General features: G+C 39.1%; 1 protein-coding gene across 1 annotated transcript in view; it reads right to left on the reverse strand.

The window, feature by feature from the left end:
• Nucleotides 1–16,132: 16,132 nt before the first annotated feature.
• The window catches only part of LOC148025309 (uncharacterized), a 140,134-nt gene continuing 131,198 nt past the window's right edge, over nt 16,133–25,068 (reverse strand). The window contains exon 10 of the mRNA XM_087692341.1: nt 16,133–16,461. Within this exon, the coding sequence (XP_087548467.1) occupies nt 16,426–16,461 (36 nt within the window). The 3' untranslated portion in view covers nt 16,133–16,425. The remainder of the gene's footprint in view (nt 16,462–25,068) is intronic.

A 25,068-nucleotide genomic window follows, 5' to 3' on the forward strand; every position in this document is an offset into this window, starting at 1 on the left:
ACATCCTCATACATAAGTGGATCAACAAAGTCTCTCACCATGACATTAACCATAGAGGATTCATAGTGTGCAAGAGGACGTGAAGCTCTAGTAGAGCACCTTAAAGCTAGTTGTGGGGCCTATAAGGCATATCCTCTCTATCTAATGACATGATCTTACACAATAGGTAGATCTTGGGCCTATGCAAGTTAATATAATTGTAATAGAGGTTATGTTTAATCCTTGACTAGCCACCATAGGACATGCATTGAGGAATGAAGAGAAACTTCACTCTACTCCTTTGTGAGAAACTAAAGTTAATCTTTCTTGCATGTATACCTCTATCATCTCTTTTTGTTACATATCGAACTCTTTATGGATCAATCATAAGTATGTCCTCAATTGTGGTGCAAATTCAATTCTAAGGTAATATTTGTGTCCTTTGATTCCTTTTACTCACTCCTATTCTCCACTTTTACAATATTCACATGTTACTTCTATTGATTTACATGTGTGTTAGAATGAGAATGAGGAGGAGAAAGAGAAAGTGTGTGAAAGAGTGTGTGTGTGTACATTTAAATTGCAAAACACTCATTCTGCTTTTGGACCCAGTAATTTGGGTAATGGAATACTAGGGTATTTAGTGTTCCATTACCAAGCAATACAGGTAGGAGAACACTAGAGTATACTAACACTCTGTGCTAAGACCCACACAAGCACAAGTCATTAAGGCACTTATAAAGCATGAACATGTAACCCTTCCCCTTGCTTGAGCGGAAGCACAAGTAAGTGGAAGCAAAAGAGATGAGTACAATAGGATAAGGAAAGACATCATCTCATCCTACATCCATCGACTTCCCAAGGAACGAAAAATGTTTTGCTAAGAGACTTTTAGTGAGTAGACTTGCAAGATTCTCATTAGTCAAGATTAACCTCAACAAACTTGTCCTCTACCACCTCTATGATGAAGTGATAGGGCATCTCAATGTGCCTAATCTTTGCATAGAAGACCAAATTACATGCCAACTAAATGGAACTCATAGAATCCAATGCCATGTAGGAGTAACAGTAATACAAAGATCTACGACTCAATGGTCTAATCATAGGACCTTCTTGCAAGCCTCTGTGGATGCAATATACTTTCCCTTGGTGTACTAGATCCTGCATGTCATGTATTTTTGCACCATGGACATCCAAGAAATAGGACTTCCAACAAAACTGAAGCCATACCCAAAGGTGGACTTCCTACTATTTACATATCCTACATAATTGGAGTTAGTATAACCCATGATGATAATACGCTAGGGGTTGCCATAGAGTAATTGCACATATCTAGTATGTATTTTAAGTATCTCATGATATCATTCATGGCATCCCAATATCACGTATTGCTTGGTGTAGTCATATAGTGTGCCACAATTCCCACTGCACATGCTATGTTAAGACGAGTGGCTATCATGGCATACATCAAATTTTCCACTACATATGCATATAGAACCTTTGTTATTTCAGCTTTCTCATCATTTGACTGTGGTCAACAATTGGCCTCTAACCTTCACATGGGAAGGTAAAGGACCAATAGGCTTACCATCTTCTATATGAAAACACTTAGGTACTCTGTGTATGTACTCCTTCTAGGACGACAAGTAAAGAAGTCCCTTAGAGAAATTGCATGTAATGCGCATACTAAGTATGTGTAGGGCATGTCCCATGTCCTTTATCTAAAAGCTCTTCTTGAGCTAAGTCTTTAGAGTATCCATTTTAGTATGAGCACTCCCAATTATTAGCATATCATCAATATAATGTATTAAAATAATAAGGCTACCATTAGAGACATTCTTTTTATATAAAGATGGATCCATATTGATGTAAGAATACCTCTGTGAATGCATAAAAGCATCAAACTTATGGTATCACTCCCTAGATGCCCACTTAAGACCATAGAGACTCTTCTTCATTTTGCACACTGTATTCCTTGCCTTTCTTTGAGGCTATTGTATATAATCTCATCATATAAGTCTCCATATAAGAAAGTTATCTTAACATCCATCTGATAAAGCTCCAAATTCAAGTAAGCAATCAATGCCAAGACCAAGCATGGGGTATTAAGCTTGACTATAACAGAGAATACTTCATCAAAGTCAATATCATACTCTTGCTTAAAACCCTTTGCAACTAATCTAGCCTTATATGCTAGCTTAGGGTGACCAGGGGTTTTCTTCAACTTGTATACCCACTTCACGGCAATAGATATTTCCCATTAGGTAAGGAAACTAAGTCCTATGCACGGTTCTTTTACAATGAATCAAACTCAAACTACATAGCCCTCTCTTAAGAATGAGAATCACCTCTATGCATAGCCTCCTCACAAGTAAGTGCCTTAGCAAAGTCTATCACCATGACATAGTCCATAAAGGACTCATAGCGAGTAGGAGGACATGAAGCTTTAGCAAAGCACCTCAAAGCTAGCTATGGGGCTTGTATGGATTATTCTTGTTGTCACACATTATCAATTGCAAGTTATCTAACTGGCTATACTATATTAGAAGACCCCCTTGAAAGACTACCTTGTGTACAATAACTACATGCACAAGCTACTTATACATCATCTCCTCGTGGAAAATTACATCATGGCTATGGATAACCATCTAAGTCTAGGGATCCCAAAGATGAGAGCCCATCTCACCTACATCCCCATATCCAAGAAAGACGTATTTGACAGACTTTGGATCCAACTTATTATGCTTGTATTTGGAAATATGGTAGAAAGTCTCACATCTAAATATCCACAAATGAGCATATGATGGAGGTTTCCTAGACCATATCTCCTCTACAACCTAACAACCAAGAGCAGTGCATGGAAATCTATTAATGAGATGCACAATAGTAGTAAATGCATCAGCCCAAAAGTACTATAGTAAGTATACATGACTAAGCATACTATGGACTCTTTCTTGAATAGTCCTATTCATGCTCTCTACAATACCATTTTGGGGTGGGGTGTAGGGGATAATCAACTAACAATTAATATCCATCCATCGTAAAACTACTCAAATACCATAGAGACATATTCACCCCCACTGTCGAGTCTTAGATATTTCAACCTATACCCAAAGTGGTTTTCAACAAGAGCAACAAAGTGCTAGAATATAGCCAAAATATGATTTTTGCTTCATGGAATATACCCAAACCTTATATGAATAATCATCAATAAATATCACAAAGCACTTTGTGCCACCCAACAACTGATAGAGCATGAAACCACATAGATTGAAATCCACAAGAGCTAACCCATATGCATAGAGCCAAACTTTTTATGAGCATTACATATCTACATGCCATAAAAACAACGATCATATGAATCAAAATATAAGTAATCAAGAGGCAAAATATACTACAAAAACGAGTCAAGACTTTTATTCCTTTCAAAATATATGCCCAAGGCAATGATGCCATAAAGATACATGTGGTAAATCAATCACATCCAATATATGGTCAATAGACCCACATACAAACAAAGGATAAAGGCTGCCAATCTTGGCACCTTGAGCAAAAACAAGCCAACCACAGGTAATCTTCCATGTAGAATCACCAAATGAGATATTTTAGCTTGCATCATCCAACTATCTAGTAGAGAGTAGGCTTTTCATTAAAGCTGGTACATGATGTAAATTATGCAAAATAAAAGAGCTATCTGAAGCAAACTATAGTCTAATATTCCCAATATCAAGGATATCTAATGCAGTGTTATTATCCAATCTTATAGAACATGTAATACAGTGTCATTACACAATCTCATAGAACCAGTAATGATGTGATAGGTATGAAATCAATCCTGATGTAAGGTAGCATGGACAGTAGCCCTCCTGAATCAAGCAGCCAATACTACAAGTAAGTAGATGAACCATTAGTCAACTGAGTAGTATCAAGAGATGAAGCAACTAAGATACAGTCATCATTAGACACCGACTACTGCACTACATTTATCTCTTCAATCTTTACGATAGATTTATTGGGGATGGTGCTACGATCATCAAACGTTGCATTATCCTACACTTTCCTCTTGCCTTTGTCATTGCACCTATCATTACACATTTTATGGGACTACGACCAAATATGACCCTACTACCCACAATAATGGCATATTAAAGAGAACTTATGTTTGTAGGAATTACTATGAGATTGCTCATAAGATTGAGACTTGCACCTATTGGGCTAAGAGTCTCTACTATAATTTTTATTGCCATTAGCATGATTTCTATCTATAATGGATAATGCATGAGGGGTATGGGGTTGCATCAATGTTCTTCTTTCTTGTTGACCTCTTCGGTTAGTAGAGCACTCTCTACATCACTACATTTAAAACCACTCTTCGGTCGGTAGAGCACTCTCTACATCACTACATTTAAAACCACCATTAGTGAGATGAGCACTCATAGCAATACGAAAGGTGTCCCATGACTCAGGCACGTAACAAGTAAGAACAAAGACTTGATATTATCTTCAAATTGAATGCCTTCCAATACAAGCTAATTGAAAATGGAACAAACTCATCCAAATGAGTAGCCATAGCCATATCCTCCTTTATGTGAAGGTCCACAAGCTTCTTGAAGTAGTATAACTAAGATGCATAACTTTGTTTGTCATGAAGATTACAAATATTTTTCCATAATGCATAAGCACTACCCTTAGTGTCAATGATATTGTAATGCACCTCCTTTGATAATGAAAAAATGATAGTGCATTTGCATAGCTTATCAAGTTCTACCCAGTCCTCTACATCATAAAGCTAAGGCTTTATGCCCTCTAACTTCAATGGTTTAACCTACCTCTTCTATACCAATGCTACCAAGCTTTTTAATATTGAAGACTACACTATTAGCTAATGATCTTGCCATAATGATTGATTGGAACTGTTTGCAAATGAGAAGACTATGGGTTGCAAATGAGACTAGAGCTATCCACAAATTGCAATCAAAAGAGTAAAACCAAACATCTACTATCCACAAAGAATGTTGAAAACTATAATTACAACATTGCTATAATAAATGTAGTAGTATGATCAAGACTATTGTGAGTAAATAATCAAAAAATACCAAGCTTCCACTCCCATGAACATTTGGGTAACAATCAAGATACATAAAAGTAACTAGTAGTGAATAGGCATACAACTAGTGCTAAAGTTTGTCATACAAATGATACATCCCATAGGCATAAGCATCATGTATGTAAGAGATCTCAAGATCAAGTGTAGAGATCCGTTGAATATAAAACTAACTGAGCAAAGAGTAATGAAGCTCAATACATAACTAAGAAGCATGTATACATCATTGATATCCTAGTGAGATAGAGGTAAGTGCTAGTGTCCAAAGCATGTAAAATCAAATCAACCCACTAGCAGGTGTAGTTGCATCCAAGAGCATCTAAGGGAGCATGTACATAAGGTAAGAGTCCCACTGTCTTAGTAAACTAAGCTCAACTACATAGAAGATCCAAAGCTCTAATGTAAAGTATCTAAGTAAATGCAAATGTCTCAAAGTTCATCCATTGAAGTGTATCCAAAGTGTAAAAGACCAATGCAAGGCTCAATACATCAAGTACATAACATACGGGTACCCAAAGACATCAATTGATACATGCGGAAGCATAAAACCCAATGAGTCTTCAAACCCGTAAGAAGTGACCATCACATTGAAGTAACTAAAGCATATAGCCAAAGCTCCAAGTCATCAAATGTAGCTCAAATTTGGGTGGAAATGCCTTCCATAACCATATTTGGGCTCATATATCAATGGCAGACATCACCATAGACATACAGCATGCCCAAAATATCATATAGACATAAGAGGCCTTTAAAGCATAAAGCTCATTGTTGTATGCTTGATATCTAAACTACTATGATAGCAATAAACATTTGCAAAATTGAGCTAATCAAGCTCTAAACAATCCAACTAGTATCCAAAAGTATTACCATAACATCAAAGAACCAAAATAACATGATCAAAGTATTGAACATGCATAATGGAGCTTGTTATTTGCTTTATTAGGGTATACATCAAGTTTTACTAAAAAATGAAGAAATAGCTAATTAAGGACACCTCAAACAATGCTCAAGAGCAAGTCGAACAATGCCAAAATGATTGCCAAAGAGTATGTCCAGTGCCATGAGCAAACAAGTGTTGAGCTAAGGCAAGTGTGATAAGTAGGGATTAGCCCTTAAAATGCACCAAATTTTGTAATCTACCTCTTGCTCTCTTCCTCAAGATGCTACTAACTAGACTAGAGTCTCAAACAATACCCAAACAACTCTTTGAAGTCCTCCAAGAAGCCTTCAAAGCCTTGGAGTAGATAGAGACTCAATACTTACCTCGAGAAGAAGAAGCCATGGCTACTATGAGACCTTGAGCTGAAGTTTTATCATGGGCTGAAGCAAAATGATAAAGAAGCTTCTTGAGTCCAAGCTCTAATACCAATTGAAAGGTAGAGTCCAAGTGGAAACATAAGCAAACAAATGCAAGAGAGATGCGAGCTATGGTAGATGGAACGAGAGAGAGAGAGAGAGAGAGAGAGAGAGAGAGAGAGAGAGAGAGAGAGAGTATAAGGGAGCTCCAGTGGTCACAATGTATGATCGGCCTTTTCTTATTTAATAGTTATTGAAAGAATAAAGAATAAAGTGCAAATGATGGTCAAACTCCACCGCCCATGAATAATAGCTAGATGACAGCTATCCTTATCTACTCTAGTTCGTGGCTCATTTAGGTGTTGTAGATGCGGTTGGTACACCGCCCATGAATAATAGCTAGATGACAGCTATCCTTATCTACTCTAGTTCGTGGCTCAATTGTTGTAGATGCGGTTGGTACACCACCCATGAATAATAGCTAGATGACAGCTATCCTTATCTACTCTAGTTCGTGGCTCAATTAGTATACCACCTTAGTTAGTTGAGTTTGGTTTGAGACCCATATATAGGGTTCTTCTATTTCTATATACTTGAGTTCTTTTTGGCTTACACAACTAAGAAGAGAAAAACTGTTTTCAGCCTCCACCTGTGTGTGTATTCCCCCATTATGCAAGCAAGAAAGTTACAAGTGAGACTCCTTCCTTCTCTCCCACAATCTTGACATGGATCATAGCCTTGTTCGTGGTAAGGAGCTCAAGAAAGCAAGCCAAGTTCGCGGTGTTCTGGTAAGAGGACCAGTGTTGCTTTCATTTTTCTGTTTTGGGAGCAAGTCTCTGCAGGTAGCATAGCCGGAAAGTGCAAGAGTGTATCAGATTGAGACACCCTTCGCGGTGTAGCAAGAGGGCAGTATATGATGGGAGCAAGGGCTTTAGCCATTAGTTGCTCTGTTTTTTTTATTTGAGGCCATTTTGGGGCCTGTTTTGGAGGCGGAAGTTTTTTGCATGCACTCAGAAAAAGGCCCTATTTTATGTTGTGCGACCACTGTTCTACAGGTCGGTGAAAAGTTACTGTAGAAATTGCATCGTATGCTTGTGCGCAGAGACATTGGGAGTTCTAGAATCATCCTTGTTGCCTGTTGATGCAAAATCGTTACTAGAAAGTGACTGTGTGGTCAAATACCACTTTTGTCAGTTTTGCAGATTTGCCCTTGTGAGGGTAAAGCTGTGTTCTTTACAGTGACAAAATTTTTTGCAGTGTTATGTAATGACATCTGATTCTCTTTCATAGATTGTCACTGAAAAGCTTGACAAGAACAACTTCCAAGCATGGAAGTTCAGAATGACGAATTTCCTTATGGGAAAAGGATATTGGGAATTCGTTGCAAGAAATGAAGAAGAACCAATCCTTCTTGATGTTCCCAATCAACAGCAAATGCATGCATTTAAAGCATGGCATGAGAGAGCTAGGAAAGTTATGTACTGGCTGTCTATCAGCATTTCAGACTCTATGATTGAGCATATTCAAGATGCAAGTACGCCAAAGGAGGCATGGGATACTTTGTCAAAAATATATAGCACAAATACGCAAGCCGGAAAAATGGATTTCAAGCAAGAGTTGCACAATGTGTAAAGAGAAAATGAGCATCAATGACTACCACATGAAGGTAAAGAAGATTGCAGATGCACTTGCTTCCATTGGGTCACTAGTGGAAGATGATGATTTAGTTTTTGTGACCTTGAATGGTCTAGGAAAGGATTATGCACAGTTCCAAACATCCATTTCCGTCCGTGAAAGATTTCCTAATTTTGAGGAGTTGATTGCTCTTCTAAATTCTGAGGAGCAGAGAAATGGTGGTGCATCTTCTTCAGGAGGAACTTCAAAAGAAGCTCTCTTCTACTCAAATGTTAGAAGAGGTAGAGGCAGAGGTAGACAAGGCCGATCTGGAGGCCGTAGTAGAAATCAGAATATGCAGCAAACTCAAGAAAACTAGTCCTATAGAGGAGGACGCGGTAACTCTAAAGGCAGGGGGAGCCAAAGAGGTCGTGGTGGATGGCAAAGATGCCAAAATGCAAACAGCAATGTTGAATGCTACTACTGTGGTAAAATGGGTCATATGGCTAAAGACTGCTATAAAAAGCAGAATGACATTATGAATGAAAAATTACAAGGGAATTATGCATCTTTTAGTAGACAGGGTGATGACAGAAATGAGCATTTGTTTATGGTGCAGCACATGACCAATTCTGTGACAAGTGCAGAAGAAAGACGATGTGTGGTATGTTGACTCAGGTGCATCAAACCACATGACAGGTCATGCAGAATGGATACAGGATGCAAGGAAAATGGAAAAACCAGGATTTGTGGAGATTGGTAATGATACTGTGCATCCTATTGTGCAGATTGAAAATTTTCATTTGTCTATGCAGGATGGAAAAAAGAAATACATGTCGGATGTATTTCATGTTCCGAATATCACTAAGAATCTAGTTTCTGTTGGTCAAATGGTTGAGCAAGGCTTGCAGGTCAGATTTAATACTCATGGATGCTTTGTTGAGGATATGAAAAATAAAGGTTGCTTGATAGCAAAAGGAAATAAGAAGGGCAGGATGTTTACGCTGGATACAGACATACCTGAATTGAGTGCAGCAATGTTTGTACATGGGACCGGTGTAGTTGCAGATGTTGATATCTGGCATAAACGCATTTGCCATGTTAATGTACAGCGACTTAAATCAATGCAAGCCCAAAATATTGTTGCAGGGTTGCCTAAATTCAAGGTTGTAGAAATGTATAAGGTATGTGAAGCTTTTCAATTTGAAAAACAGGCAAGGAAACCATTTCCTAGACATGTTCAAGAGAGTAAGAAGCCATTGGAATTAATCCACTCTGATGTGTAGACTACTAAAGCTGCATCTCTTTGGAGGTTGTCATTATTTTGTCACTTTTATTGATGACTATAGCAAAAAAGTTTGAGTGTATTTTATGAAAAAGAAAAGTGAAGTTTTTGGGTATTTCAAAACTCTTAAAGCTATGGTTGAAAAAGAAACAAGCATGCAAATAAAATGCATAAGGTTAGATAGAGGGGGAGAGTACCTCTTAAATGAGTTTGCAAGGTTCGTGCAGGAGCATGGCATAAAGCAGCAATATTCATGCAGTCATACCCCACAACAAAATGGAATTACAGAAAGAAAAAACAGGCATATTGGAGAGGTATCTCGTGCCATGCTCAACGAAAAAGACTTGCCATATTTTTACTGGGTTGAAGCAGTTGCTACAGCAGTCTATATAATGAACAGGACTCCCACTGCAGCAATACATGGGATGACTCCAGAGGAGAGGTATACTAGTAGGAAACCAGATATTTCTCATTTGAAGATTTTTTGTTGCATTGCCTATGTTCATGTGCTAGATGAGTTGAGATCCAAGTTGGATCCAAAAGCTGAGAAGTGCATATTTATTGGTTACTCTCTACAAAGCAGAAAGGATATAGATGCTATAACCCTTTTACTCGTAAGTTTACAATGAGCAGAGATGTTATTTTTTATGAGATGAGTAGCTGATATAAACCAGTAAATGTGATTGATGATGTAGATGCACAAAATGGTAATGTTGTACAGAATTCACAGCAGCAATCACAAAATATTAGTGAACCTGGAGCATCCTCTAGCAGTGGTCCACTTTCTTCACCATGGACAGGCAGATTAAGATCAGGAGAATCTTCTCAAAGCAATGCAAATAGTGGTATTCAGGTATCACGAAAAGGAAAAGAGAAGGTAGATTAGCCCATATTTGATATGAATGCAAGTCACTCTTATGTGGATGGTGAATCCAGTGGCTCAGAACAGAGTATTGATGATGAGTTGGGTATTCCTTCTATTGTTACACCTGGAGTAAGGAAAACCAGGGATGCTTTGAGAGCACTTGGGAGTGAACCTACTTTGCGTAGGTCTACCAGAGCTAGGTATCCTGTGGATAGACTGAAATATGATGGATTTACAGCCATTCACTATGCCTATATGGTCAAAGTGATACAGGAACCAGAACCCACTTCTTTTGAGCAAGCCATGGGAAAAGAAAAATGAGAGAAAGCCATGGATGAAGAAATGGATGCCTTGGAAGCAAATGCTACATGGGAATTGGTACCTTTGCCTAAAGGTAAGAATGCAATTGAATGTAAGTGGGTTTATAAGGTGAAGCACAATGGAGATGGCTTTGTGAACAGATACAAGGCAAGACTAGTAGTCAAGGGATATGCACAAACATATAGCATTGATTATGAATAAACATTCAGTCCGGTTGCAAGGATGACAACCGTAAGAGCAGTCATTGCTATGGCTGCATCAAAGGGATGGTCTTTACATCAAATGGATGTAAAGAATGCCTTCTTGCATGGTAATTTGCAAGAAGAGGTCTATATGGAGCAGCCACCAGGTTATGTGCATGGCGTTCATCCTGAGTTTGTTTGCAGGTTGAAGAAAGCCTTGTATGGCTTGAGGCAAGCACCTAGAGCATGGTCTAACAAGATAAGACAGTATCTTGTCACTATTGGCTTTCAGATTTTCAAGGCAGATTTCTCACTTTATGTGAGAAAAACAAAGAAATGTATTATGCTGCTTGTCATTTATGTTGATGATTTGATTATCACATGTGATAGTGATGAAGATATCCTTCATGTGAAAATGCTATTGAAGCAGAAGTTTGAGATGAAGGATTTGGGAGAGCTGCGTTATTTCTTGGGCATTGAGGTATGGATTGGACATGCTATCCAAATATGGGATGACAGGTTGTAAGCCTATTTTAGTTCCTTTGGAGTAGAATGTGAAGCTGAGTGCAGATGCAGGTGAGCTTCTCGAAGACTCTACTATGTACAGACGCATAGTAGGAAGTTTGATTTATATGACTATTACCAGGCCAGATTTGAGCTATGATGTTGGATTGGTAAGTCAGTTTATGCAGACTCCAAGGAAACCACACTTGGATGCGGCTAGACGCATACTCAGGTATGTGAAGTCCACATTGCAGTATGGACTATTTTATGAGACTGGGATTCAGATACAGTTGCATGGATACACTGATGCTGATTGGGCTGGTAGCATTTCTGATAGACGATCTACTAGTGGATATGTGTTCTCTTTTGGGAGTGTTGCACTCACTTGGAGCAGCAAGAAACAACCTACAGTTGCCTTGTGGAGTACAGAGACTGAGTACAGGGGTGCAACAATGGCTACATGTGGGGTAGCTTGGTTGCATAAGCTACTTTATGATATGCATCAACCTACAGATGGGCCAGTTGTCATTTATTGTGATAACATGAGCAGTATACACTTGGCAAATAACCTAGTCTATCATACTAGAACAAAGCACATTGAGATGCATTATCACTATGTGCGGGAGAGGGTTTTACTAGGTCTTATTGATCTAGTTTATGTCAGCACGGACGATCAGGTAGCTGACATATTCACGAAGGCATTGGGCGTAGAGAAGCTGCGCAAATTCAGAGACCTGCTTGGTGTGCAGGAATTGGGATTGAGCTCGAGGGGGAGTGTTGAGATATCGAGCTCCACTCGTGATATGCCAGGGTGACCGTTGTGCATTTATGTCACCGACTTGTCAGTTGTTGTAGATGCGGTTGGTACACCGCCCATGAATAATAGCTAGATGACAGCTATCCTTATCTACTCTAGTTTGTGGCTCAACTAGTATGCCACCTTAGTTAGTTGAGTTTGGTTTTACCCATATATAGGGTTCTTCTATTTCTATGTACTTGAGTTCTTTTTGGCTTACACAACTAAGAAGAGGAAAACTGTTTTCAGCCTCCACCTGTGTGTGTATTCCCCCATTGTGCAAGCAAGAAAGTTACAAGTGAGACTCCTTCCTTCTCTCCCATCTTGACAAGTACAAGTGTCTTTACCCCCAATACTACACACACATACACATTCTCTCTCTCTCTCTCTCTCTCTCTCTCTCTCTCTCTCTCTCTCTCTCTCTCTCTCTCTCTAAAAATACATTCCTACTCCCTTATCTTACAAATTTGTAACTATTTCTTGTAATACATTAATACTATACATGTGCTACACTCATGCAAACACAAGCACATACACTCATCATTTTCTTGTTTTGTAAAGCATGCAAATTAGAGTGATCAATTGTTCCCCTTTATGTTGCAAAAAACAAAAGGGACCAAGCTATGCTTGTCATATTGGCACACCTTAGAGAAGCCACTCTTTATATGATTGATTGTGTGGTTATAAAAAACACATACTTACCATTTTTATGTGAAGCATGTAAATTAGAGTGATCAATTGTTCCTCTTTCTCTCACAAAAAACAAAAGAAGCCAAGTGACAAGGTATGCTTGTCACATTGGTGCACTTAAAGAAATCATTTTCACAAATACACACATGAAGTCAAATATCTTCATAATGTCATTTGTAGATTCTTTTTTAAAAATCATTGAAGAACTTAAAATGTCATTTACACACACATACACACACACTCCTATATACATATAGTATTTTCTTTCTTTACTATATATGTGTGGCATACAATTTCTCTTACATATATAGTGGCTTGTAGATTTGAAGCAAAGAACAAAATGCATTCTAAAAAGCTAATTAAAAAAACCATTTTGCAAGCATTTACATGTTTTCTCACCAATTATCATATGCCTAAACATGCCCTTCAAAGATTCAAGGAAACTAAATCGACTACATAACCATGAGATCAAGTTTCTTGATTGGCGGCAATGCCATAATACATCATCAACAATGTCCCTAGATTACACTCACACTCTTTATTTTCTCCTCTAGTGAATGAAGAGAAGCCTCTACCATGTACACCATTTGGATATCTTTAAAACATAATTAAATCCTTGGGATCTTCAAGGAAAAGTTCTTGTAGTGAGTAGATAAAAACCACCACTCCTCATAAAGTAGTCCAAATAGGGCATGCCACATGTCAAAACATAGCTCTCAAAGAGTACTTTGATGACCCCATGCCCTATATAGGTGCCATTTTTCTAAAAATTAGGTAGAGTAAAAATTGTTCTAAAATAGACTAACGTCTATGTCTTGTTTGCACCAAAACTAGCCCACCAACTGGAGCTATGCTTTAGCCATTAATGCATCACGTAACTATAGAAATTCATCATAATAGAATCAAACATCTTAGAAGCTTTCTCTAATGCAAACCTTTCCATTTGATCAAGTACTTGATGATAGATTCAAAGTAAAGCTTCTTCTTGCAATGTCCTATTAATGGGAGTTATCTCACCAACTGTATCCACTTGAGTACTATAAAATGGTTTGAGCTAACTTACAAGAAACACATTATGAATCTTAGTGGAAGAGGATAATTCTAGTCTATATGCTAAGTCTCGTATACACTTCAAGATTTTATAGGGTCCATAAAATATGTAAGCAAGTTTGTTACTTGAACTATCTTTTAAGGTAGAATAATGAGACTTCGGTACTTTCAATGAAAACAACTCTCCTTCCTAGAACTCCATAGGGCATCTCTTCTCACCAGTATACATATCTTCTCTTGGGCTTTCCTAAGATTCACCTTGCATTGCTTGAAGAAGGGTTTGCATCTTTTCTAGTTACTCTTTTTCATGAGGGTTTATCTTCTTACTAAAAATGACTATGAGAAGGGATACTCTGTAGCCATATAAAGTCTCAAGGGGTGAAACTCTAATACTAGCATAGGTATTGTTATGAGCAAACTCAGCCAAGTGTAATTAGGCATCCCTCACATGTTGCACATCATAACAAAAATGGTAAAGATAGGTATCTAACCACTTATTTACCCTTTCTATCTGGCCACTAGTCTATGGATGATAGGCTATAGGAGCCAACTTAGTATCCATAGAGCTGAATACCACTTGTTAAAAGTTACTTATGAACTTTGTATCCCTATCACGTACACCCACATGCAGTAATCCATATAATTTAAATATATGCTCCATGAACTAATTAGCCACCTATGATGCAGTGGACTGTCTTTGCGAGAATAAAATGGAATAAAAATGGCATGCCTTGTGAGTCTATCTACCACTGCATATATGCTATTCCATCCCTTTTTAGTTATAATCAAGCCAATAATAATGTCTAGAGTTATATGCATCTTTCCACAACCTGTTCTTTCCACAACCCGTTCCAATGAAAGATTTTGCTAATTTTATCATAGGCCTTAAACACTCCAAAATGTCAAGCTATAGGTGGAAAATGCATCTCCACTACAATTTTTGGCCTAACAAGAGAAGTAGAGGGAATAACAATCCTACCATTGAGCTAGATGAGACCATTCATGAGCTAAAAATCTGAGTTTTCTTCCCGTAATCCTTACTATGATTTTTGAAATATATGGTTAAGCTCATCATCCAAAAGATAGGCTTATTGAATCTCTTCAACTCAATCACTGAGTATCTCAGTCATAGTTGAAATCTTGCATATCCACATCCTTGAAAGAGAATCGACCACTATATTATTATTTCTCGTATATGAGTGATATCAAAATCATAATTTTGTGTGGTAGCCATCCACTTGTGTTGATTAGGAGTGAGATTTGATAGGCAAAGAAGTAATTTAGGAATACTTTTTCTCCTTAACAAAGAGTCTGTGGTGCCTTAACACATAAAAACCTTCCTCATATACAACAAATAATTCTCCAATATCCTGTTGTAAATCAATATATCATTAAAGAATACTAGATTCAACTTAAAGAGAAAATACTACAAAATCTTATTTATTAGACTCTAGAAGTAAGCCCAAATGGCATCACCAAGAAATGGTATAACCCACGATTTGTGTTAAAGGCTATTTTAACATCATTATCCTCTCAATACAAATATAATGATATCATGATCTCAAGTCAATCTTAGTAAGGAACTTAGCTTCCTTAGGCTCATCTAGCAAATTATCCACTCTAGGAATCGAATACCTATTCTTCATTCTGATCTTGTTTAGATCTTTGTAGTCTATAAACATCCTAAAGTATCCATTTTTCTTATTCACTAACAAGACCAGTGAAAAACTAAGCTTAATGAAACCCATCTCTAGAGACTCCTTGATTTTCTTGGCTACTTCTTCTCGCTCACATGTATACAATCTATAGGACGGCTTATTGATTGGCTTAGAGTATGGCTCTAGATCTATAAGATGATCCAATGCTCTCTTGGAAGGTAATGATGTAGACAGCCCAAACAAATTCCTATACTCCTCAATTAGAGCTTTTAATATTGGATTATCAACTAAATCCCTAGATTGATATTTAAACTCATTATTTAGGTGTAAAAACAAAAATCTGATAATAGTTTTTATGCTCATTTTTTAGCTTCTAAAAATTTGATTTACTATGGATTTCCTACAGATGGATATGATATCCATCAACAACAAACTCCATGTACAACTGCCAAAAATCCATAGCAATCCTTCCCAAAGTCATCAATCAATCACACCGATGTACTATATCTATGGGTCCTATTTCCAAGGTAATTAGGTTCACCTTTACTTTGTAATTTTCAACAAGTTGTATGGGAACATGTGGATACATCTGTGTGCTGATTTCTTCTTTACCATTGGCTATTTGAACTCTTACAGGCTACTGTAAATTAGTGGAAAGACAATTTAGTCTATCAACAGTTGACTTATTTACAAATTGAGACCTTGATAGATGCTAATACAACATAAAAGATGCTTTTATAAAACATTCTATAGATGCATATCAACTTGAGGAAAAAAATTTGTCATGGATTATGATATAGATAGAATATGTCAAGAATATACGTATTGAAGCTTATAAAATGTTTGGGAAAATCTCATTAGTAGTACAATCGTAAATTTGAGGAATAGCATTCTGATTCATGTTATTTGAACCCAATATTGTTTCAACGGATTGATTCATCTACAAAGTCACAAATGTGAATTAATTTTCCAGAATTTGCATTGTAGATGGACACATGGATGCCTTCCTCCGAACCTCAAGTTTTGCATAGTAGGCGAGAACACGACAGTCCTTATCAAAAATTGCAAAGGTTCTCCCAACTCATCTTATAAATATTTCCAAATCTCGTCGGATGGCCTACACATAGTACGTTGTCTTACAGTAAGTTTTTTAAACAAACAAAATGAAAAAAGCAAAACAAGCAGAGGTGGTGATTAATGCCCAAGCTTATGTGTTATTTAGATGCAAAACCATTGATAATTAGTAAGTTTTTGAAACAAACAACATGAAAAAAGCAAAACACACAGAGGTGGTGATTAATGCCCGAGCTTATGTGTTATTTAGATGCAAAACCATTGATAATTACCAAAAGCTCTAGTAGCAAAGTTGTTGATTGATACTATCAACAGAAACATTTTGTAAAGCGCTGCTCGGAAGGGCAATGATTAAGTGATTGTGACAAGCCGGCCATGCTGCTTCACCAACAATTTACATGAAGTTTTAAGTGTCTGCTGTCACCAGGTAGCATTTAAGCCCCAGGGTGACACGTGAGGTTGTAAGGCAATTTACTGTCCTAATGAATCAATACGTGATCCTTGATAATCACCTGACATTGGAAACTTCCACAGAAGCAGCAACGAATCTTGGCAATATGAGATTCGATTTCAACTAAGAATTCAACATAAGAGGATTTTATGTGATCCAAAAGTGCAAAAATCCCACCCACTGAAACAAATGGAAAATGGCCGAAAGGTCCTCTTCCAAACTTACATCATAGGATCGTACCAAAGATCCGCTTATTGATGGTATACTATTTAGTAACAGTATGCCACACTGATCCCACAACTTTTACGCTGCATGCACTCGTCTCATATACAGAGAAAAGATTAGGACCCAACCCTGATCACATAGAGCATGTGAAGTGAACATATGGCCTTCTTTGCCAGTATAAGAAACATGGTTCCTGCACACCAGAAACGTGTGTTGTGTACTTGTCACAGAAGTGACTAATCCCTCTCCAACATATCAATCCTGTATCCATCCATGAGAACCATGAGAAAAGTTATGACACTAGTGGTTTGGGTGTTGGCAAATCAGGGCTTAGGCATCATGGAGGTCAATGAGGGCATCTTTGCTAGCGTAATTGATGCAGACTCCTTCCCGTAAAGCAAAGATTGGGATACCACTATTAATTGTGTCCACTATGTTTGACCCCTATGTCAAAAAGGACACTTCCCACTTCTTCTCCCTCTCCTTACCCATCTTTCCCTCATTTTTACCAGCATGTCAATCAATGCAAGTGAGCAAACCAGATTAACAACATCATGGGGGAAGGCATGTGTGTCAGCAAGGTGATAGTTATGACCATGAGCAGATGCCCTTAAAAAGAAGGGACCCCTCACTCCTGAGCTACACCATCTCTTGAGGGCGAGCATAGAGTTGATGACAAATTCTTACAGGTCATAGGCATCAAAGATGGCCTCAATCTTTACCTTCCTTGATCTATCCAAATTTTGGCCTCTAGTAGGTTGGGTAGAATGGGGTATGGACAGCTTAAAGGGGTAGAAGGAAGCTCTATGATTTCAAGAAATGGGAATAGGAGGTCAAGATAGAGGAAATTTTAAAGGCATCCATAGGTCACAAAACATACACATTAGTGGTACCTTTCAATGTGATTGTTACATGAGACCTAGCTGCTCACAAGGATGCAAACACACGAAAAAGTCTGAATAGCAAAGCCAATAAGCAAAACCCCATACCTGCAGCAACAGATGATTTCAACCCCCTCAGTGGAAAAGCAGCTCTGATTCAAACCTCATGGACTAAAACTGCAGAACTTCAATTAGTTGTCATAGACAGTAAAGCTGATGTGAATCTCAAGCAGGTGCAGGCACAAGTCACCTGGCATCTGATGGTGGCTTATCGCAGATCAGGAGCTCCTATTGTGTGGTCTGGGGAGGCTGGTGGCCTCAGGAACAGGTACCGCCTGGCCCGTTTATACAAGTCAATGTTAGTGTGTAGTGGTTAGCAGCTGGTTGGGACCACATGGGCGATAAGTCTATATTTTGGGGGGCCAACAGCCTTCCCCTTAGTGGGGGTCTAGGAGTAGGAGCCCCCTGGCCTGATGGTACAGGGCCAACAGCCTTCCCCTTAGTGGGGGTCTAGGAGTAGGAGCCCCCTGGCCTGATGGTACATAGGTCAATATAGGTGGGTAGTGGTCGGAGGCCACTCCATGGGAGGTAAGCCTTGTCAGACCACTCACATGCATCAATGACTGGCCAACCTCTAATAGTGTAACCACCTTCTAGTACATCAAACCATTCATTACTTACAATCCTCCATCCAACCTCAGCCAAAATCATCCTTAACGCTTGCAGGTTTGTAAGGGTGTACACAGTCATCAACAATCAGTTGTCTTCAGTTTGGAAGGGTGTACACTGTCATGAACCACCAGTTGTCTTCAGTTTTGGTATTAACAAAAACTTTATCATCTCTTATACTTGCATGTGCTGCTAGATTCCATTGTCCATATTTTCTTTTGGTGCACTATAAGTGCACTTGTGCCTCTACTTGTGCTTAATATAGCATTAGAACTATGAAGCCTTGGTACTACAGAGTAATGCTCTTGTGGCCTAAGTGCCTTTCAATGCATGGGACACTCGTGAACTTGCTTTTGCTCTTCTTTTGCTACCATAGCTGCAGTTCACTATCTTTCCAAGCTCTGCATTATCTCATGTCTTCTTCCTGCTAAGTAGGTGAGTTGCTGGAAACCCATGACATCATGTTGAGATCAGCAATGCCACCTGCCGAGTTTTCATCCTTCTAGCCCTAAACTTTCCATCCACATAGTCTCTTCCACTACCTTCATTTACTATTTCCCGCTTGATCCAACAGTTAATTAGGCCATGTCCGAAGCATCTGGTCTAATAGCTAGGCCCTTTCTTATGTCTAACTTGGGAAGCCTACCAATGTCCAATGACATCATGGCTTCTCCTCATTCAAGGGGCTTAACAACATTGGCACTGAAGGGCATGAATGGGTAACTGAGAGGTGGGCATTTAAAGTATCCTCCAACAACATTATGGCCAGGCTGGAGGAGCCACAAAGCAATTAGTCAAGTCGTTTGTGTAACCACTTAGAATCCCTTGAAGACATTCTGATCTAAGTGTGGATCTCAAGGTGAGTCTAGGAATGGTGGATGCGCTTAGGTTTGAGAAAAATGTTGGTTTAGAAGGTTCTGGCTCATTGATTATCATGCATTCTTGGTGCCCTTGCATCCAAGTTTATTGGAACCTTGAAACTGGTAGACTAGTGCTTCTTCGGCAACTTGGTCGTCTTTTTAACAAACCAAGTATTAGTGGAGCTCTTGGATCCAAGTTTCTTGGGACCTTCATATGTGCTTCTTGAGTGGTACTAGCCTTTGTCTAAACAACTGTAAATGGATATCATTTCTTGTGTTCTCTGTCTCTAAGTTTCAACAGTTTATTGCTACATTTTATAGGCTAGCTTAGTTTATATTGTCAGTCTGGAATGAGGACATGCTATACATTTGGGGGACTTGGTCGTCAAGTCTTGTGTGCTGGAGAGGAATTGGTATGTTCCCTCACTTTACAGGTCCTGTTGCAGGCTTTTGGTTTGTCTGATCATGGGTGAGTTTCTAATCAGACCAGACCCATTCAACATGCAAGGTAATCAGGTCTGGTGTGTCCACCCTCCTCCACCTGCCTGACTGCTCCGGTTCACCTGTCTGAGGGTCTGTCTGCATGTCCACTACCACATCTACAACCATGAGTCCTGCTGCACAATCATCTTGGTTGCTTGGAGCTATGCTGATCACACACTCCCCCACAAAAACCATGGCTGCCCCTAACTGTACAGTCTCTAACGAAAATGTCTAATTGGTAAGATAGCCTTCCCCAAAACCCACTGCTGCCCCCAACCGCACAGCCTTGGGACAGAAAATTAAATGCATCAGCAAAATTTGTAACATCCATCCAAAGTGTCTGACTAGTAAGTTAGCCTTTAAATTCCAAGGAACCAGGACTCCTTATTCCAGGCACTCTATTCAGAATTATCAGTTCTGGCCTCATTGTGGACTGAAGATAAGTGTCATGCATTAACTAGGCTTCAGGCTTATATCATGGAGCAATTAGATCATGGCTATGATACTCCGGGAGTATGCCAACGCTGAGGATAGGGTACATCTTGGCTAGGAAGCTCCATGGTGTAATCAACCAGACATGGCTTGTCCATGAACTTGAACGGTCTCCAATGACTTAGGGACTAGCTTGGATGCAGGTTGTCCAAAGCTCTGCAATCACTTCTAGCACTTCAAAGTGCATTTGCAGATAGTTTTGTTTGCTTGCTGATCTGTTTCTTTTTTAGCCTTGGGAATTTCTTCTTTCTGATCCATATAAGCTATTGCTTTCCAAGTCCCCCCATGAGGGTTATTAACCTGCTTGCCATACAGAATCTCAACAAGAGACTTTCTTAGAATCCGATAGGATGGAGTGGATGGCATGCATCACAAGGACGTAAAATTTTAATGCTTTGCTTGGCATTTGATTAATGCATGTTAGCTATTTCACAATGTCAGGCCAAGGACCCTGAGAGGTCAGTGGATGTCAAAAGCAAAAGTTGTAATAAGTTATATTAGTTAGGTACTAGTCAGTGCTTGATGAGAGCTTTTGGCCTAGGACATTTAATTATCCAATAAATGGAGCGGTGACATTAGGGACTGGGCATTCTTTTATGAATTAATGCAGGTCCAAGAGCCAATTAATGTGTTGGACTACTTGAGGTTCAAAATAGCCTAACAAATTTAATTGTAGATGGGCACTGCTAATTTTCTGGGCAGGGACAAGGGCTGAAATTAATTTTCGAAGTTATTCATTCTGAAAATTAATTTAAATAACTGAAAAATCTAATTAGAAGGCTGCACTTGGTAAAATTTGCCCATGCAAGTGAGGGAAAGGTTATTAGAGGCTGGTGGAGCTTGATTGCAGCATTGTGGAGGTTGGGAGAGGAAGAGAGAGAGCTGTTGCTGCAATTTTCTAGCCATTGATGATCAGCCAACCATTGGAGGCTGTCAAAGGGCTACCCATAGTCGATCAAGAGGCCATTGGAGGTAGGTAACAGTCCCTATAGGCTGTCTACACGTAAACAACAACAATTTTGGGACCACAAGGGCAGGTGACTGCGTATGGGATTCTTGTTGATGGTGGCTGCAGTCAATCAGCCATTCATAGCAAGGGAGCATTAAATTTCAGCCAATTTTGGCGATGAAACTCTGAAATTTATCTCTCCAATTTCCTCTCTATTCTCTTGGCCAATTCACAGCTTCACTCACAAGATCTTGGCTGAATTTAGTCCCAAGAGGATGCAATTCAAGGATTTCTACTAAACCTTGATTCCCAGTAAAAATTGAGGTTTACAAGCCACTCTTCAAAGAGTGCTTAGAATTCAAGGCCTAGTACTTGAAATTCAACAATTGAAATTTTGAGGGGATTTTAGTGAATTTCAAGAGGCTAGCCAACCAACATTAAATTTGGGGCAGAACTTGTCTTCCAAGGACAGAATTATAAGACCAATCCCCAAGCAAACCAAGGGGCAAATTGGTTTGAAGGATTACTAGTTACTATGGACAAGATTTGCTGTAATTAGTGCTTAATTTGATTATTTACCACCCTATCTGAGAAGGAAGGCTGGTTTCATGGTTCAATTGCTAGGATACCATTAACTCCCTTGAATAGGTGGGCTTGAGGTTGTGTGCAAACCAGTGTGATTGCATTTGCTGAATTTGTGATCAACTGAATGCTATAGCAAGCATGTCTCACTATGGCAAGTATGTTTTCAGATAGTGAGATTGAATCAAGCAAGATTGATGCCTCCCAATTTGGAAAATTCACAAACTGTTGTGGGAAATGCAAGGCCTCATCTTGGACAAGGCAACATGAGTGACAAGTTAAGAATGTGGGAATTGGACAAGAGGTGGGTCCTTCTAGGCCTCTTCAATTTGATGAGAAATTGGCAAATGATCTCGGTTTGTGTAATTTGTCAACTTCCCAAAGGAGGACAACAAAGGCAAGAAGAGGAAATCAACTTCAAGAACTTCGAGACAATAAGATGCATTAAAGGAAGAGCCAATATACTGCATGATGTTTCAAATGTGGGTAATAACGATAAGCAAATAATGCCAATAGGGAAATCGATGTATATGCAAGGCCAACTTGGAAGTGCCAATTCAATGCTTTTTGGACAGCAAGGCATGCATACTAATGTAGGTCATCTCGGGTACTTTGGTTGTGGTTCAATTCTCCAAGCAATGGCCGGTAATGCTTCAGCCATGGGAATGTAAGGACTAAATGAAATTGGTGCCACCTATACATGATATGCAAGGCTCAACATATCTAGGAATGGAAAGTGGATTGAAAAACCCAATGTATAGCAATTTTAGTATGATGTTGGGGCACAAAGTAGCATGTTTGGTAATGCATTTGATAACCCTAGTGTGTTTGAAAATCATGGTATCAATGCTGGTCATGCAAATGCTCCGCATAGTGCTATAGGTCATGAGGAAAATGCAACCAATATACCATTTTTGGTAGCAATATGAAAGATCCAAGTATTTGTTTGATTACAAGGGCAAAAGGCCTAGGATCTAGTGCAAGTTTTGGGGCATAAAGAGTTAGAGGTAAAGTTTCCATGTGCTTCTTAGTGAATTTTTGGTATTGTTTCACCTATAATAGATGCAAATGGATGGAGGAGGGCATCCTGGCATATCATCCTCAGTGATGCACTTTACCTAATGTGTTTAGATAGAGCTGATTTTGGATCAAGCTCATTCAAGTTCAGCAGAGCATAGAAGGTCTAGATTATTGCCTAATGCTTAAGAGGAAGGTTGCACCTCCACTTCCCTAGTGATGGACAGCTGAGTTATCTAGTGGATCTCAAATGTACTTGGTTTATTACATCTAGGGTACTATATATTGGGATCACTATTCAGTGTACTACTTGTGGTTTGGAATGCAAATGAGTATGGTTTGCACCTAGGCTCTCAAAATATAATGTGATGTACATTTGCGAGGTCCGTAGCATACATGGAATACATGGAGTGTACATTTAAATGTGATGTACATTTGCAAGGCATGTATGGAACCATAAGTATCTAGAGTGCTTGGCATCCCTAGTCAACCTATAACCTAAGATGTAGTGCCCTCAACACCTAGTGCACTATTGAGCAACCGAAATCCTCACATGCATCAACAAGTGTAGTGCATTAGCAGTTACTCTTGGTCTTCATTAACAGCCCCAAAAAGGCTTTATTTGTATTTATGAAATTTATTTCGCATGGTAGGAAAAATGCAGCAAAATCCCCTATAAAAGCACATACTTTTTGCATTCATTCTACCCTCATGCTCATTCATCTACACCCACTTGTTCCTCAGCCAGTCTCCCTCTTCTCCAATTGTTGTTCCTCTCCTTCCTCTGACGGCTGGTAGATGCTGCTCTATTGGAGCTGCCTAGAGCTGCCACCCACATAACTGGAGGCCCACCCATTTCAGTTAGCTTCCCCAATCAGTGTGCTTCTCCCCACCTGCATTTTCTGTTCCAGCAGCTTCCCACATCTGCAGTTGCTGCCTATAATGGCTTCCCAGCACTCAAACGCCATCAGGGAGCTGCCACCATCATCCTCAGCCCCTGCATTTTCTGCTAGTGGGTTCTTACAGCTATCTATATCTGTATTTTCCAGCTCAACAAGCTGCGCTGCTGCTCACCAATTATCAGGGGCATTCTCGAACTGCTGGACATATTTCTACTCTCAGCCAGGTCTGCATCTTGCTAATTTTCAGATGTTTCCACTGCTACCATCTTCATCCAAAGTAGCTATTGTCTTAGTCATCAGCTACAGCTATGGACTGCATTTTGCTCTACTGCTTGCTTGCTTGGTTATTTTATCGTCCCCCATTTGTGAACATACATTTTAGTGTGTAAGAGTGGGTTTAGGTGTGAACACCTTTTTACACCACTTAGCGTTAAATAAGGGTCAAAGTTTTAGGTGCACACCTTAACCTATAAATTGAGGGCCTATTAGTTGTACTAGTATCTCTCTTATCATTATCATTTTATTCTTTGAATTTGTGCTTGCAAGAGTTCTCTCTCCCACACACACACTCTCTCTTATCTCACCTCCATGGAGTTCTGTCTGCTTTAGACATTGTCCATCCTTTACAAGCTCCTCCACCCAACAATGGTATTAGAGTGGGTTTGACTCAACATCTCAGACATCATGACCTATGCACCTCAAACAGCTGTCACTAACCCTAGGAAAACTTGCCATGTGCCACGTTGAATTGCCTGCTAACCTGCTCGTCATCGCCGACACAATAGTTGGCATCATCGACGTCATCATCACCTCCAACTTGTTCAACCACATAGATCACCCCTAGGCATTGGCACCTATCTCCATCAAATTAAAGTCTCCACGACCAAACCTTGAAGACTACCCAAGTGCCTTGCCTCTGATATCCGATGTAAAATGACTTGCAAAGCATCCAATGCTGGGCAACACCACCACAAGTAGTTGTCATTGACTGTATCATTCTCAACATCAACATCAAGGGGAGATTTGAATCCTATTTAAATGTTTTGACATTTAAAAGTAAAAAATAAAAATATACAAGATAAAATAACAATAAAAAATGTAAAAGTGTGGTAGGAATTAGACACTAGCATTGTGCATGT

This window comes from Lygodium microphyllum, chromosome 14 (assembly GCF_053477565.2).
Source record: "Lygodium microphyllum isolate KBCC chromosome 14, Lygodium_microphyllum_v1.1.10, whole genome shotgun sequence".
NCBI classification, from domain to species: domain Eukaryota; kingdom Viridiplantae; phylum Streptophyta; class Polypodiopsida; order Schizaeales; family Lygodiaceae; genus Lygodium; species Lygodium microphyllum.